The 18,577-nt window shown below is 39.3% G+C and overlaps 1 protein-coding gene across 4 annotated transcripts in view; it reads right to left on the bottom strand.

Annotated features, from left to right (window-relative positions):
• ltbp3 (latent transforming growth factor beta binding protein 3) overlaps nt 1–18,577 on the bottom strand; it is a 68,770-nt gene that overhangs the window by 27,918 nt on the left and 22,275 nt on the right. For all 4 annotated transcript variants that reach the window (XM_072675322.1, XM_072675330.1, XM_072675348.1 and 1 more), the window contains exons 2-9: nt 10,128–10,276; nt 9,334–9,457; nt 8,666–8,826; nt 6,749–6,854; nt 3,472–3,558; nt 1,997–2,116; nt 1,308–1,460; nt 450–575 (exon numbers count right to left, since the gene is read on the bottom strand). In XM_072675322.1, coding sequence (XP_072531423.1) covers nt 450–575; nt 1,308–1,460; nt 1,997–2,116; nt 3,472–3,558; nt 6,749–6,854; nt 8,666–8,826; nt 9,334–9,457; nt 10,128–10,276 — 1,026 coding nt within the window. The remainder of the gene's footprint in view (nt 1–449; nt 576–1,307; nt 1,461–1,996; nt 2,117–3,471; nt 3,559–6,748; nt 6,855–8,665; nt 8,827–9,333; nt 9,458–10,127; nt 10,277–18,577) is intronic.

Here is an 18,577-nt window from a genome sequence, read left to right as displayed (position 1 = left end):
TTGGCTAATTCGGTAGGTAATTTAGTAATGCTAACTGCAGCTACACATTTCAATTAACATTTAACTTAGCTGTAAGATAAGATCATCCTTTAGTAGTCCCAAAGTGGGGAAATTCTCAAGTATTAAACTGTCACCCACTTAACAACCTATTCCAATTCACTTATGGGATGCCAAAGTAGCTAGGTTCTCTCATAGATCTATGACTGAAAGATGGATGTTTTTGACTGTTTAGGGTTGCATTTAAACTCTGTAGGTGCAAAACAAAATAACCCCAGAATCAATCCGAAATAAAAACACTTTACAGCAAGTACTTTACATAAGTACTCTGCAAAGCAGAGTTTTATGTTGAACATATTACTGTCTATTATTTATTCATGTTAATGCAGTGTGTCTATCTTAGGGACAACTTGCTCAGACTGTGAAAATGTCTGCACTTGTGTGTGTCTTACCTTGTTCAGATTTAGGAAGGACAGGGTTCTGCTCTATGCTGGTCTGGAAGGGTTGAATGGACAGAGTGCCGCGATAATGCATGACAGACATGCCCTTCCCCGCAGGACAGATTTTATTAAAAGAGGCTATAAAAGAGAATGAAAGATAGACAGAGACATAATGACACATAATTAAAAAGATATCTGAATGAATCCAGTGTAACCCTTGGTGGCAAAAAAACAGTGCTACACAACGCAAACTGTGTACACTGGTACCAGCCAAATGTGTTAATCACAATGCAAGTTATCATGCATTTAAGTGAGTGTACATACATCCTAATCATAAAGGCCCAAGAGCTCAGCCAGCATCACATTTACAGTAAAACTACATTATTAGACAGAGCAAAAAAAAAGCTTATTTTAAACACTGGAAATTCCATCTTAATTACAATGTTATTGGGCCATAAAAATGTAAAACAAGTATCTCTGGTACTTCAGAAACACAAAGCAGGCTGAGTGTTGGGCTCAATCCAGCCACAGATAAGGGCAAAAGCTAACCACAGTCTAGCCATAGAAAAGAGCAGATACAAAAAAACCTCAGTTCCTCAGAGACAGAATGATGACACAGCTAAGTGACATGAGGTTGAGATGAGATGCAAGGAAAGAATTCTTCACACAATTTTGAAAAATCCATCCAGTTACCAGAGGATGAAACAATGAATCTGAAACAGGCTAGTTTATATATGGACTGAGAAATGAACGCTATGATTTGAAAGTTTAACAATGTGAAAATACTTATCCCCATTATCACCAAATACTAGTAGATGATAAAAATGTTAATGATGTTGTTTCTAGAACTATTTGGCAATACACACTGACCAGTGCCGTCCTGTGGACACCTTTCGCAGTTCCTGCCCCAGGCTTTTCCCACAGTGCAGCAGCAGATCTCTCGGGACAGGTTGGTGGGCAGGGCGAGCTCACATCGCCCTGTCTGCGTCAGCATGCGGTAACACGGGCCCTGCACCTGTGACACTACACACACACACGTCAGTCTATCCTCTATCACATTCTGTAGTGTATCTCTAGCTACACTATAGCTAGTGCAGTATTCCAACCGAGCCCCTTGGGGACCCTCCAAACATTCTACATTTATGCTGTAGTCAAGCTGTCAGTACACCTGAAGCAGATACTTAGAAGCGATGCACCATAATGGGAATGCTAATAATCCTAAATCATTTATGTATTATATACATATCTCATATCTGTTAATGCCATAAAAATCTATACAAAATCAACACTACAGAGATATGCACCATTTCTGACTGTAGGATAAGAAATTTCATACGTGTATGAATGGCGGCTATTTTAGTTTAGTAGTCCAGCATCACCTAAACATTCTCTTCTGGAGTTCAATAAGCACATTATCAATGTGCCTGATGTCAACATTTTTTTTTAAATCATGTGCCAATACTGATATGATTCAGATATCAGTGTGAATCTGTAGTGCTGAATGCTAGATTATGAGTGAAACGGTTTGGTAAGCACTAATCTTGTCTCTAGTGTCTTACCAATACAGCGCGTTCTGTCTGCCAGGACGTATCCAGGTTTGCAGGTGCAGCGGAAGCTCCCTTGAGTGTTCAAACATTCACCATTCTGACACACTCCCTGCATCATACACTCATTAATATCTGCAGGGAGAGAGAAAGAGAGAGAGAGAGAGTCTCATCAATTTCATCAACAGTAATAAAGCCCCAAAATCATCTCTCAACCTGCTCAGAACACAGTTATTTGTTTGGCACAGACAAACTGGTGTGATTTAGAATACAGTGCGACCTCCTCCAGTCAATAAACACTAAAATGTACTTTTCCATTGAGCTAGATGATGGTAGCCATTTTGGTTAACCATTCAAGTTAGCACTTGATAGATTTTGAAAGAAAATAAACAGATAATGAGTTGAGTTTGTTGACAGTCTAAAACCAGTGTTTGTTAGGAACTAGTATTTCCCACGGTAAACTGTCCCACTGTAAAAGTGTCATTCAGCCACTGCTGAACCACTCTGATAATCATAAGCTACTACCTACACAATCTTTCTCCAGTACTAACCACAGACCCCCCCTACACACATTTAATATATCTTCACTGTCACACAAAAACCTTGTATCTCTTAAATTGCATCTTTAAAGAAGAAGCAAAAAACCTTCTTAACTTTTAAAAGATGTCATTGTAAAATGTATCCTACGTCATTTTGAGCATTTCTATTGGTCATTCATCCATTTTTACACAATGTAAAGACCAACTGCCAGATTCACATTATGTTAAAAACTGAAAAACAGATGGACGGTATTAAGTGACAGCAATGATATTCATGTATAATAACGGCAAAAAATATTTGTATATAGTACGGAAAATGATTCTGTCAAGAATTGACTATTTTGGTACTATATAGAACAAGAAATGAATCATGCACAACAAGAAGAAAATGATTCATATACAAGATGTTCTCCTTATAAGCAAGAATCATTTTCCATGGTAGATCTACACGGCATTAACATTAATCTATTTGTTTCTTTCATATTTTCATTCACAATCAAATTTGGATTTGGATTTTGCTAAAAGTTAAGAGTTTTACTCTCAGCAAAAAGGGTTCTAGATAGTACAAAGGTCTTGGAAACAATAGTAGACTGCTACAAAAAGAGCCATTTTTCAAGTTTTTTAATGAAGTATATGCATCGTTACCTCCATTAGGAGAACCTCTTAATTGTGCAACTCTCCAAGTTACTGTGGTTCCATACTAAAGAACCCCTGTTTAAGGGTGCATGTGACCGAAGGACTGAGTTTTCTGTGTTGAATGAACTCTTTAGTCAGACCTATTCGAAAAGTTCCTTTAGATTAGAGCACAAGCATGAACATATGGACACACACACACACACACACACACACACACACACACACACACACACACACACACACACACACTCTTCCTCTCCCTCTGTTTCTCCCTCTCTTCACACATGCACACCCTCCCACATGCACTTACTTTACCTTGGCAATGTGTTCTGTTTAGTCTTTTGTAACCTTGAGGGCATGTGGAGCCAAATTCCTCGATTATCGTCTGCAGCTTTCCGGCATCTAGGTATGTGTGTGTGTGTGTGTGTGTGTGTCAGTGAGAGGGAAAGAGAGAGAGAGAGAGGATAATGGAGCATGAAAGTAATTTGTTGTTTAAAAAATCCCCAAACCCAACCTTGAATCAGTCTAAGGGTCTGTATGTAAGCCCACACTTCAGTTCCTCACTCTCAGAGCTACAGATCGACTTCAATAGTTTTACATGATATGAAGGATTTACAGTACTTACACAATCACGTACAGTACTTACTCATATTACACAGTAGTAAATGAATAACGTTTAGTATTTAATAGGAATGTCGTGATGGATGTCCAGTAGATTGGAAATCTGCTATTTTAATCCCAATCCAGTTCAGAGTCTTTGTTTTAACCACACTGTTCATTAGAACAGACATAGATGTTAGAGTCTGCAGTGTGGAACTATTTCATGTACAATGGAACATAAAAACAGCATAATATTGGAACCTACGTAAAGCTATCACAGAAATTCTCTGTTTAACCAGTGGGAGAACTGCATGCCTTTCTTTATTTTTAAACCAGCACTGAAGAGTGCCTCCAGAACCAGGAGGCTATCGATTATACACACATGCTATAGAAAGCCACATCGTAGCACATTCCCATTCTACAGTCCAATTATTTCACATCAGTAGTCGACAGACAACAATAGATATCGCAGAGTGACTTGACTGCATTGTTTTAAAGCAGCTGGGAGCTAAGCGGTCAGGGAGGTGAGTCAGACTGGATCATAAAATATTAAACACACTATAAAACTTTTAAGAAAGGTCTCTGCTAAACTAAATCAATCAGTCCAGAATGTCTCATTATAGAAACTCTTACTAAAAATAAAGTGATTTTACTGCAGTTTTAATCAGCGGCTCATCTTGTTTAAAGTGCATGGCTGTATTTTAACATTTATTATACATGTATACATGTATTATTATACAAACACAAAGATCGGATTTAATTCACATTGGCTGACCCTTAGCATTAAGAGAATCCGATTGGATCAGGGTGAAAATAACCTGATCGGGACATCCCTAATATTTACTTCATAATTATTAATAGGTACTCAGTGATGTTTAGTACTTACACAGTTATAGTATTTACTCAATAATTCATAGTAATAACATTACACTAATATGGTAGCACATCTTTCTCTTAGTTACACTGTTAGACAGGAGTAGTAACAATGATGTAAGAACAGAACAGAAGAAGAACAGAAACTGTACTGGCAAATAAATGTAAGAAAATACATGTTAAATAATGGAACATTTTCTTTGTATATGTATATATATATATAGAGAGAGAGAGAGAGAGAGAGCGAGAGAGTACTCCAAAACATAAATCAGTAAAATAGCGTCTTCAGACTTTATTAAAAACACTCTGACTGATACTGTAAGTAGTCTCTCTCTCTCTCTTTTTCTCTCTCTCTCTTATGATGGATCTGGTTTTACTGAGTACAAAAATATGTAACAATAAACAAAAATATATACACAGTTAAAATGTACACAATAAAATACACAACACCGCACTGCTACACAGATTGTGAAAAAAAAAGATCTCAAGATCTTAACATGCTCAACTCTGCAACTCTGAACAGAATTAAAGAATAGAAAAGAACAGACAGGAGCTGAAGAAGGAGAATTATTGGCAGGAATTCTGGAGAGAAACATGGAAATTTGAGATTTTTCCACACTTCATCTTACACACACAAACACACAGAGTTCCTCTCTCGCTCTTAAACGTTTTGCCCCTCCCTTTGGCACTTATGAACACACTGAAATCAGCCAATCAACTTGCAGGAAAATCAGGGAAGAGTTGGCCAATAAACAAAGCGGAAAGTTTAGCAAAGAGAGAGTCTGGGAAAGAGATGCTGCTGAGTGTGTATCTCTGTCTCACACACACACACACACACACAAATATATACTCAGAACTGTAGAAAGAAAGCATCATTAAAGCATGAAAAGAAGCTAAGAGAGAGAGGAATAGAGTGAGAGATAGGTAAAAACAAAGAGGTAGAGCGCAGGGAGACAGTCTTTGTGCAAGAGAGAGAGAGCGGATAGAAAAAGACAGGCAGACTGATAGGAAGAGACAGATAGGAAGAGACAGAGCGAACGACAGAGAAAGATACAGACAGGGAGGGAAAGAGTGAAAGAGAGAGAGACACTTGGCTGCAGTGAATATTTTTCCAGTAGTTTCTCATCTGCTGCTTTTGTCTCCTCCTGACTCTGAGGGTGTGTCGTAGGAAAAAAGAATGAAGCAGCACACACACACACAGAGGGAGCCTCAGAGGTGGTCAGGACTGTTTTTTTTAAAATATCCTGGCTCGTCCCACAGAGCTGCTATTGTGTGCTGGAGCTTTAAGAAGGGAAGCTGGCAGAGAGAGTGACGGAGAAAAGAAAGAATGAATATCAGTGGGGAAAAAAACAAGAAATGGGGAAAAGAAGGTTTTTCTTGGAGCTCGTATTGAAATGTAATCTGCTGGCCTGCAGTGACGCACTCCTACCGGCCAAACTGTGACGGGACGATTATATAAGACTAATGACAAAAAAAGAAAGAGAGGAAAAAGAGAAAGTGCCTGAGCTTTTCTGTCGAAATACAGCACTTTTATAGAATAATCTGCGCGTCCAAAGGTTTGTGGACACCACTTCTTAGTGGTAAATTCTGCTACTTTAAAGCAAACCCTTTGCTGACACAGGTGTTCAATTCTGTACTGGCCAACAAAACAAGACACTTTGGAGCGGTTGCACAAGCCTAAGGTCACCATGGCCAATGCCAAGCATTGGCTGGAGAGGTACAAAGCCACCGAGTTTATTTGTTTTCTTAAATGATGGAGCTTCATCCAATATCTTTGAGATGGGCTGGAATGCCAGAACTAACCATTTCACACCAGTAACTTGTGAGGCTGAATGGAATTAAATCCTCATGGCAATGTTCTGCTATCTACTCAAAGAAAAGTAGAGTCTGTTACTGCAGCAAAATGGGGACTGCCTTGTTTTTAAATACCCTTCTTTTTTGAAGAAACAGTGGGCGAGCAAGTGTCCACAAACATCTGGCCATGCTGTGTGTATTAAAAAAAAACACTGTGAATCCTGCACTGAAAGTCTGTAAAGCTTGTCCAACCTAGCAATAGTAACTATGACAGAATACACTGTAGTATATACTTTGATATACTCTGATGAGCTGTGACACTTACAGGGGAGTTTGGGGCATTTGTAACATTTGTTTTGACCCCAGGAATTTCCCACACTGCCACAGCAGTCCTCCTGATTGGTCAGTCCAGGGAGAGGATTACTGCTACACTACAGCAGAGAGAGAGAGAATGGAAAAAGGACATATACAGTTTAAATGACACAGGCTGTAGTGTAGATAAGTGAGCAGGTCTTCTGTGATCAATCAGAAATATGGAATTATCTTAAACAAAATTCCTATATATTCTCTGAATGACACATAAAATATGAAATGTGACACATTTCTTTCCCCCCAAGTGTTTTAATTTATTTTAGGCTTTATTAGTGTTCACTGTGTTGTGGTAAATGATAATTCACATAATATCTTATTTAAATAAGCCTATTATTCAATGCAATCACTGGCCCAAGGTTAGCAGTCACTCTAATATACAGTAACGTAGAGCTGAATCATATTTAATCAAAACAGTTCCATCAACAATTCTACACAGAACTATAAATGTTAAGACTGTCCTTTGCTTGGTTCAGTTGTTATTCATACAAGGACAATCTGTTGTAGAAGGTTCCATATAGCACCCGAAAGTGTTCCACTATGGCAAAGTAAAAAGGTATCTGTTACTGTACTATGTACAGCAAAATGTGTCCTCCGGATTTGACCCATCTGTGTTAGTGAACACACACACACAACTGAACTAGGGACAGTGAGCACACACAAACCCAGAGCAGTGGGCAGCCAACTCCAGCTCCTGGGGAGCAGAGAGGGTGAAGGGCCTTGCTTAAGGACCCAACAGTCCAGGTATCGAACCCACAACCCTGTAATCAAAAGCTCAGAGCTCTAACCGCTAAGCCACCACTGCCCCTGTTACAAGATCTTTTTTCCAGTGTGATGTAGAACCCTTTTGGGTAAGAGTTTGTTTCTTCCATCTTTGTGTTAGAATTTCTGGTCATTTTGGTCATTTCTGGTATGAAATGGTTTATGGTCATAGCGTACTCAAAGTAAAAGGAGTCTAGGGTAGGCTCCTGCTGTGGACACTGATCATGAAGTAGCTAGCTATACTAATCCAACATTCCAACAGGCTATTTAATGTTATTTAGAGTTGTTTAGAGTAGAGCTAGCTAACTAGCTTTCCACCACATCACAAAAAAATCTGAGTTTTGTGGCGCACCAAATAACTTCCAAAGAAGGAGACCTGCATCTATATTTAAACCATCCACCCAAATGTCCACCAGCCTGCTCTTACTATTACTGTGGAGAGGAAACCAACACTAGAACATCATGGTTTGGTTTATGAAGCTCTGGTAAAGCGGAAGTGTCAGGTACTCGTGGGGTTCCCAGGTTAGCTCTTAGGCTAACGTCTTACCTGGCAGCCACACAGGCACCCAACATGTCCGCTTCACCGGAGCTTCACAAGCTAGTTTCCCTTCCAGAAAATGCTAAGAGCAGACGTACGTGCCTTCCACCACGGGTCCTCTACTTTGTGAAAGGCGCTGGATGTTCATTTTATGGTATGGTGCTCCACAATGCTCTGATCTGTTTGTGTTGGGTTCGAACAGCTGTTAAGTGAAATTCTTCTCTTTTTCAATTAGTGTGACACACAGAGCAGATTACACTACTCATCTCGCATGTTTATCATCACTGTGGTTGTATTCTATGGATCTACACCGGAAGTTCTAACACAAAGTAAAAAACAGAAGGCACACATATGTGTATATAGTATGAAGACTTTCAGTACAACAGATAAAACATTCTGGTTTGACACACGAATTGCCAAAAAAAACCCACTTTCCTAAATCTAATGGAGCAGAGCGATCATATTTGAAGATTACTCCTTGATCTGTCATACACAGACTGGTTTGTAAAACTTTGGACTTGTTCTTAGCGTCCTCATTGGACCAGCTGTGGTTGTGAAAAGTTTGACACTCACAGCTTGCTTGGGCGTGGTCTCCTGAAAGCACCGCCCTCTAGGCTTGTGTGTCTGTGGAGGGAGGCGGGTCACTGCCTTTTGAGTCTTGCTGTCTGACTGGTCAAGAGGATGAATGACCACTGAGGTGTCCGATGTGTGGTGAACGCGGACATTAAACTGCACTGGAAAGATAAAGTCAAAGAGATGGGGGATAGAGAGAGCGTGAGTGAGAAAGAAAGAGAGAAAAGAGAAAGAGGAACAGAGAGAGATCAGAAGATAAGCAAAACAACATTATCATTATTAAGGCATCACCCTGAGATAATATTTTGAGGTCATACATTTACTTTAATTAGGTTTAAATGTGATTTTTTAAATGTGATTTTTTTATTATTAATAATAAATATAATACCATATTTAAATTCAAACATATATAACATATATATATATAACTTAATTTGTGGCCTTAATATATTAACTCTTGGCCTCAATATATTAATTCATGGCCACTAGAAACTTCATTTGTAGCCTTATTTATTCATTCATTTGTGGCCTCAGTATAATCTCATAGCCTCAATATATTAATTTGTGTCCTCAATATATTATCTCATGGTGACAGCGTATCAGAAAGAACCACTATGTCACAGCAGAGTTTCCATATGTATGTCTGTGAGTGTGTGTATGTGTATTACCTTCAGAGGAGTGGTGTCCGGTGCCTTGAGACAGTGGCAGGGTGAACACAGAGTGTGTTTGAGTCAGCTGCTGTCGTCCACTGGGACCACTAGACTCAGATAGGCCTGGACCATCAGGCATCACCTGCAGAGGTCATTTGTATATTCACCCAGTCAAACATTGATAAACCCATTTTGTCCTTCATTCCTCCATTTACACCCATTCTTTAATAAATAGAGATGTGTGGGTGAGGTTTAGCAGTGTGTACATGTTTGTTAGTACCTCATTATGGCAGGGAGGGTGTGTAGTCTGCCACTGACAGGTGCATTTAACAAAGCCACCACTTCATTAATTTTGATGAACAAATTTGTCATCATATATGAGCCTTAGTCATTCACCCATTTTTACCCACCCATCACTCAGTGTACTCAGTAAAACCCATTCGATACAGTAGTTGACTGAGTGATGGGTGGGTGAAAATGGGTAAATGACTAAGGCTCATATATGATGACAAATTTGTTCATCGAAATTAATGAAGTGGTGGCTTTGTTAAATGCACCTGTCAGTGGCAGACTACACACCCTCCCTGCCATAATGAGGCACTAACAAACATTCCTTCAATTACTGCTCCACTCATCTATCTCTCCATCTGTAATTTGCACAGGATGGAGGAACATGATGCAAATGATGAAAAGAGGAGGACAAGGAAGATAAGAAGAAGAGAAGGAGGAAGAGGTGGAAGACTCAATAGAGGAAACAGTGATGGGGTGGGAAATGATGGAGATGGTGAAAATGGTGATAATGCTGTACGAGCCTGCAGGGTGTAGACGGGCTGTTTGTTGCCGCGGGACGCCTGCGTGCGGAGAGGGAACTGGCAGAGTCGTCCGGTGAAGCCTGGTGGGCACAGGCAGTGCGTACGATTACTACACACACCTCCATTTATACACGTCAGAGGACACACCACTGCAGAGAGAGAAAAAGAAAAAGAGGGAGAGAGAGAGTGATCAGATCTCCTTAAAATGAATCTAATCTGGAATAAAAACAAATATTCAAACAATTCAGCTTAATTGTTGGCAGTAATGAAGATGACATACATTATAAAATATGTCAGGGTTTAAAGAAGCCAAACTATTACTTTAAAGTCCATTTGTGTGTCCACTAAATCCTACAATTCCTCAGTTTACCACTCTTACTATCCACTCACTAAACTAGCAGTTTTATAGTAGTTACTGAACAAGTTAGAGCTGTTACTGAGTATTAAGCAGCAATCAATTGAACATGGCTGATCACTGCCCCCAGATGCAGTCTGGACATGTATAATAACTGAAATGTGCTTCATCAGTTTACAATGAGAGATGGATGGGAGGGATGGCTAACCCTGCTAACAAACACTGGACTTAGACCAGTCACCAATCTCATCATACAGTGCAAAATCACAGACTGAGTACAGCTTAAATATTTGCACCTTCACCCTGGACCACAATGCAATGAATGGCACCACATACTGTTCTGAAAAAAAGTGCTTCCACTTACTCAGAACAGCTTTCCCCACCATTCAGCACCATGGAGAAGCTTATTTAGTGGGATACAAATACAAATACAGATCTGGATGCATTTCGAATGGGTTAAGAGGCATTTTCAGACATGTATTTACATGAGACAAAATTTTATTAGCAGCATTAATGTAGCATCTCTCGTTCTTAACTAAAGAACACTTTAGAAATCAGATATGTAAAAAATGACATCCACTGCATCTGATTTTAGAGATAAATCATGTTGATTTTCTGTTTAACTGAACTATTGCTTTAATATCTATTATCTATTACGCATAAGAGGTTTCCTGTTGAAGGGTTGCTATTTTATATTTAAGCCCCTTTTGCTTCTGGGGTAAAAAAACAACCCGTCCCGAACTCCAAGCAAAGCCACCAATGAAGCCAAGAACCATCCATTGGCAGATGGATTTTTATACAATTTAGTTTTGCTATGTATTAATGACTTAGTTTCTACACAGCTGCCCCATCTTAACTTAGGTGTACCAAAATCAATTGTTTGGAACATTATCATTAAGAAGAAGAAGAAGGGGAGTTATTGAGTTATGGAGTAACCATGAAGGGATTGGGAGGTCTTCACAGCTAATGAAAGAAGAATTCTTGTCATAATGAAGAAATATACCCATACACCTGTCCGACAGATCAGAAACTCTCTTCTGGAGGGAGGTGTGGATTTGCCAATGACTACTGTCTGCATATGTCATGAACAGAAATACAAAGGCTACTCTGCAAGACGCAAACCACTAGTCAGCCACAAAAACAGGATGTCCTGATTACAGTTTGCTAAAAAGTGCTTAAAAGAGCCTGCAGTGTTCTGGAAAAAGGTCTTGTGGTGGTCAGGGTCAGGTCGATCAGGGTGATGGCAAGAGACAAGCAATCTTAGCAAACAGAAACCTGGTCAATCTGTGTTTGAAAATAACACAACAAGTGGTGTATATATATATATATATATATATATATATATATATATATATATATATATTCAACTATAATGGTCAGCAATGAGACTGGGATAGACTTCATGCAATATAGATATAAATACTCTCAAATCCAGTGCTATTGCAGTAACACACCAAAACAACCAAAACTGTCACTGAGGGACAAAGAAAAGAAAGAGAGAGAGAGACAGATTAACTATGAGTCAGACCCACACCCTCTCTGTCATAATAAACTTCTTTGACGTCCTTGCGACTTTTACACACTGCCAAAATCAACCACTCACCCACACGCAACCACAAACACACACAGCACCGGCTCCAGTGGGGATCAGCGAGTAAACTGGCCTCATCTGTCACTGTGCTGGAATCTGTACTGCTCTTTGGCGAGCAACGAAAGGACAGGAAAGAAGCAAAGCACTGACATGAAGATAGCTGCTGCTAGAGGTTTAGCCAAGTGATGCATTAGAGAGGATTAAGCAATTTACACAAGTCTAATTATTGTATGCTAGCATTAGCATTACTTTTACTTGCTAGTTGGATTCTGTCAAATTTGAATAAAATATTTAGAGGTCAGCATAGCAAACACTGGTGTGCAGGTCACTACAGCCACTAGCAAATAAAAGATGATATACTGATCACCAGTCAAAGCCAGCAAAACCTTACACCTCCAAAACTCAAATAAACAACTTTCTTAACTTTCAAAGAAAGTCAATGGAAAAATTGTAATCCTGGATTTTTACCAATATTGGTCCGGTCATCATAAAGTAAAAAGGAAAAAATGGGCAAACATGGTCTGTAGACAAGTGACAATCTGTTAAGCACTGGTATGCTGGTTAACCAGCACCACACCAGCACCATACCAGCTTAAACAGATAAAAGCCAACTTCCGTAGCAAGGTTCGGTGTTGTCCAAATTACGCCTGCACCAACCTTCACTCAGACAATTCCAAGCACATGCAAGCAAAGTGATTCTGATACTGATTAGCCTAAACTTAGTCAATCCAGCGCACAAGAAGCAAAATTCAGACCCCGAACATTGGTCTCGGCTGACTGAGTTGAGGTGAAAGGGAAAACTGTGAATGAATTTATTGGCGAAACTACTGCTTTACCAGCATGTACTTACTGCACTGCTCTGAAAATGACCACCTTGTGCAATTTAGTCATCCTTAGTTAACGTCTGTGTGTACATTGCATTCATTAGAAATCCCAAAGTAAAAATATGTGAAGGACAGACAAATGAATCATGACGGCTGTTTCCACACATCAGATTCCATACAGCCTAATTCCACTTTAATCCCACTAAAGCAAGTCTTCACTTCCAAGATAATCACCGGCTAGGTAGGAGCATTAGCTTTAGCATTCTGCTGACAGGCATCATTTCTTTTGGTCTTCTTCAATTAAACTCCACTGAAAGTCATTCGTCAGCACTGCTAGTGGATATGTTACCATGGCCACTGATTACTAAGATTAGAGGTTTCGTCACATCATTGTAACAAACTGTGTGTGTGTGTGTGTCTATCTGGCACACTTGTACATGTGTAGGTACGTGCAGATACATGCACACAGCGCATTGGGATATGCTTAATATATGTGAAGCAAATCTGTCTATGTGTGCACGAGTATCCTCCTCTGGCCCCAATGACCTCCTCACACCACTTTCTCTTATTTTCATAGTGATCGGATTTTCCACGCATTTCTCAACACTGTCTCACAAGCTATCAAATGGGTTTAAATCTGGTGATTGGGTTGCCAAGACTTCACCTGAACAGTGTGGGGTCTTGTCTTGTGTCCAGATCACTGTTCTCCACCAAGAAAGAGGAGATAGAGCCCTTCAAACGCATCCAACACAGCTGCTAAACATCAGTGTATGACATACAAACATCTGAGCAATTCCTTCTGACTGCCATTCTACTGTCAAAAGATAAGTGAATGACATATAAAGCTATTTATCTGGGCGGTAAACGGTTATTTATTTATTTATATTATTTATTTGTTTGTTTTTTGCAATTGCATCCGATTTATCCATTTATCCCAACCTGAGTGTACCAGCCACCACCCCCCCCCCCCCCCCCCCCCGCATGGGATGCCCCCACCACCAGTAGGGGTGAACTAACACGTGCCCTCTCCGACGAATGCGCAGTCAAGCCGCTTATTACCTGCTCATACCGGCTTCAACGCACCAGCCTGCAGACACCAGTGAAGGCTGGTGATTTTTTTATACATTTAAGTAAAATAAAAAATAAACGGACATAATTTAATTGGTTTGTATATGTTTCATTTCCACACGGATAAAATGCATTCACAAAATGTTTTCTTTGACTACATATTTTTGGTAATAATGGATAATTAATGTAATATATTTGATGAATACAGGAGATTAAGTACATGTTTTAAATAAAAAAAAAAAAACTGCATCACAGTTTTTATCATGGGAAATTCCAAACAAATACAATAGATGAGGCATCACTTGTATATTTTGTAAGTGTACTATTACTGTCTTGTTTGACCCGTTTATTGACCCTTCCAACAGAAGTCAACATCTTCCATTCAATTTTAGCTTCCATTTCCTTACCGTTTCCAAACACTCCATTTCCCATTATCAAACAGGAACAAATCCCTGTGATACTACTGAGAAAGGGAAGCCTGTTTGATGGGTGTTTAACCCTTTAAATTTAAAGGGACGGTTTCTCAGACAGGAATAAGGTCTAGTCTTGTACTGCACAGCATTCTGAATGGAGATTTGAATGGAAAAAATAGGCATGACTAGGGTTAATCTGCAGAAAATAACATGGATGTTGGACCACACTAAGCCCTTCGTTCTCACAACTGCAGAATGAATTTACTGAGTGAAACCTCATGTGATTAAAGCAATACTCCAGTACTGGGCTCCAACTGCCATATCTGTATTGTATGGTCTATTACTACAGAAAATACAGTTCATGTTTTTTGTATGTAGAACTTGTATTTAAAAATCCTATTATAATATACTAATATGAATATGTGAATAAACAATGCTATATAATATGAAAATAAGTAATTATACAGATCCATAGCTTCATTTCCAAAAATCTCTCATTGTAAGTATTATAAAATATATGTATCTTTTATAAATGCTCACTGGTGGAATTCAGCAACTGCCCACTCGTTTGAAATGATGATATTTCAGTTCATGATAAAGTACAGAAAAATGAGTTTATCTTTTTGTGCATGGTTATGAGGACGCGGATAGAGACTATGTTGGACAGTTCTTGTTTAATTAAGCCTGAAGTCAGGGCAGTTTAAGCGGTTAAGGGCACATGGAGAATGACAGAAGCAGAGGCATATAGAGAAAGCCAAGAGACTAGAGGGAAAGAAAACACAGGAATAGAAAGAAGGGGGTGGGTTATATATAGTGGTTAGAGTTGTGGAAAGACAGAAGGCAGTTTTAAAGATGAGAACAGAAAGGAAACCCTCCAATATACTCCATCATTTTCTAATTTCACTGTCTCCAGTTCTCCCAGACACTGAGGCCTCACCAATATGGCCGCCCAACTGGCTGTGATGTCACAGCGTGAAAGTGGTGTAGTGTTCACAGACACCAGAGAAAAGCAGAGAACCCTGGGGTGTTTCTCTGCTGTTAGACTGTGGTTATAGCCTGTGTGTGTGTGTGTGTGTACGCATTCATGCTGGTTAATTGCTGCGTTCCACACAGACAGACAATTTTCTAAAATACAGCTTTAAACTTTTTTCAATCACACACACTCACACACACACAAACACACACACACACACTGAAGCAAGACATAAAGGCATATCAAAAGAATTCTTCTTTCTACAAATAACAGTGTGTGTCTGTCTATTACTCTCTAATACACTCTCTCTCACACACGCACACACACATATACTGCAGCCAGATATTGCCTGAACTGGGTGTTCCTCCCAAAAGCCTTTTTTCATGCATGAATGAAAACCACATAGACATGATAGAGAGGGGGGGGGGGGTGAGGGAGAGAGAGGAATGGCAAAATAGAAAGAAGGGGGTTGGGAAGAAAAACGAATTTTCCAAACTCAATATTCCAGCCATGAACCCACAGAAAAAGAGAGTGAGAGTGAATGTGACAGTGTTATGAACTTATGAACTGCAGTCAGCAACAACCACTACTCAAATATAGATCCTTTAAAACCTAGACCAAACTCCCAGTCCTGGTATTTCATCTACTTTACCCTATTAATACCTTCATGCCTTACTGATGTTGCTGCATTTACTTGATCTGTAATGGAGGTAATCTTACAAAGCCCAAAATCCAGACTTTCATTTTGAGGAAGAAAACATTTACTTTTTTTGAGTAGGTTGAGCAAGTCTACTCTAGAAGGGTTATCTAAAGTAAAGAACCTTTAAAAACAGCTCAATGTAAAGTGATTTTTTATTTTATTTTAAAGAATATACTCAACAGTTTGGTACCAGTCTCAGTATCTGTACTAAAAAATACATGTTGTGTGTTGCCATTTCTATTCATGTTATTAACCGCAGTAACAGAAATTTTCAACCAGCCCCCCTCCCCCCGCACAACCGTTAAACTTCCATTGCAGTCCCCCTGCTCCAGTTTAACATACTTTTCACTATTAATAATTCAATCAGAATAGAATCTGTCTATTTACACACCTTAGTCGAATTAGAACTAGTCAGACAGACCATTCTGAATAAAATTCCTGTTTGATTAAACTAGATGGGTAATCCTTCAAATATCTGTTAAATAGAAGAATAATGTAAACTCTTTAATCCAATCTAACAGTCTGATAACATGGTGCATGAGCCTACCTTGTACAAGAAAACAGCAATGCTGGAATAGGGGCTTTAACAATATGAACTGCGGGGGCATGTGGATAATCTTTCATCAAGTCAAATAAAATCAGGAATGGCTGCTATATGTCATATGGAAATTTCACTTCTACTCAAAATCTAACCATTCCTCCAGTATGACTCTCTCATAATAATGCACTTTCATTCAGAGGTTTTGTTGGCAGTGGACCTGGCATCCAGCTCGGCCTCGAATTTTGGCAGGACATCACCCCTTCCTTAAAAAATAAATGTGCACTATGACCCAAAGAACACAAGTTTGAATACTGGGTGATGCTGCATCGCCATCAGCAGCCGGAGCCTGAGCAAGCACAATTGGTCATGCTCTCTCCCACTTTCTTTGTGATGCTAGCTGGCACAGGCATCTGTTGGCTGATGTATCAGAGCTGGGGATTCGGCCTTTTCCTCCGAGCATGTCAGCTGCCTAGTGATGCTGCACAGTTCAAAAAGAGGTGGTGGCGGACCTCACATGTATCAGAGGAGGCTTGTGCTTGTCATCACCCACCTAGTGTCAGGAGTATTCCAAATGCTTGTTCAGCTCTTGGGGAGCAAATTGGTTAGAAATAAATATGTGTGAAGTACCTGTTCCAGAGTCCACCATCATTTTTAAGCAAGTAAAAAAAAAAAAAAAAACACAGCAACTGAACACTTAGGTAGCAATTGTTGAAATTCAATCAGACTGAATCAAATCTTTGCATGTAAACACAGCCACCAATGTTGTGGCACATGTAATGCATGTGGTCTAAGAAATCTCTTCATTCATGTTTTTTTTGCAACTGTCAGCAACAGGAATCACTGTGAACAGAAATATAAGCCACCCAACAGTATTGTTTTATTGTAACTCTGACTGAATAAAACAATAATAGGTGCTTGCTGATCTAAATGCTCACTGAAAAAGCACAGGGCATCTAACAAGAACAACATGTACCCATATTAGTTTGGCAAAGCAATTATACGCAAGCTACAAAGTTAAGAGGAGTTTAAGGGGTGTAAAATATGTGTGTGGGATAAGAGTGTGGTTTAGCTCCCGAAACCAAGCACACACCCACACTGCACCTAAAGCCTGGAGCTAAAATCCTAACAGGATAAAAAAGGACTATCGTCTACACACCACAAATCCACCCAACCGAACGCAACCATGTGATTAACCTGTGTGTCTGTGTGTGGACTTGGAATTAAAATGGCATATATTTGTTTCAGTGCCAAGAAATGGCAAAAAAATTTTAAAAATGGCAACCTTTTCCATGGTTTTAATACAAATCATTTTTATCAACATAAAGCACCTCCTCCTTACGAACACTGATGCGTAGGGGCATAACGATTCACTCAGGCCATGATATGATTCAGTTCACGGTTTGAAATTGTATTGATATTTTGAACAAAGTTTGATTGCAAAAGAATGATGACTGCATTGGTTTTGTTGTGTAACCTACTAATGATTCTGTAACTGAGAGGCAGGAGGACTTCGATGCATGACATGAATATGCATTACTGATGCTGTTTGCATGATGCATTGTTACACCCCTACTAATGTGGTATGGACTAAAAGTTTAGAATCAGAATTACTTTAATTGTTTCAGTGAACTTTCAACTTTCGAGACAGATAGTGTCAATCTGGAATTGAATGACTGGGAGTCACACATCACGAGCTTTATTGATAAAAAAACAATAACTGCTTACCAATTTAAACTGAACTATGAAAAAACGTAGAGTATCCAACAAGAACAAAGCGCTCATATGTCTCTTTTTACAGCAATGAAAACATAATAGCTAATAGAAAGTGCTGAAGAACATAGAAGTCTTTTTTATGTAGAGTTTACTGTGTAGTGTGATAATGCCCATGTCGCAATGCCTCTGCTGGCAGATTGAAACCAGTAAAAATCGCAGGTTCTATCCTGATAATGTCCCAAGGGGCAGAGCAGGCCCTGTTCTCTGGGAGT

This window comes from Salminus brasiliensis, chromosome 1 (genome assembly GCF_030463535.1).
Source record: "Salminus brasiliensis chromosome 1, fSalBra1.hap2, whole genome shotgun sequence".
NCBI lineage: Eukaryota > Metazoa > Chordata > Actinopteri > Characiformes > Bryconidae > Salminus > Salminus brasiliensis.
The sequence above is the reverse complement of the archived record's forward strand: the minus strand, read 5'-3'. Positions and strand labels throughout refer to the sequence as shown.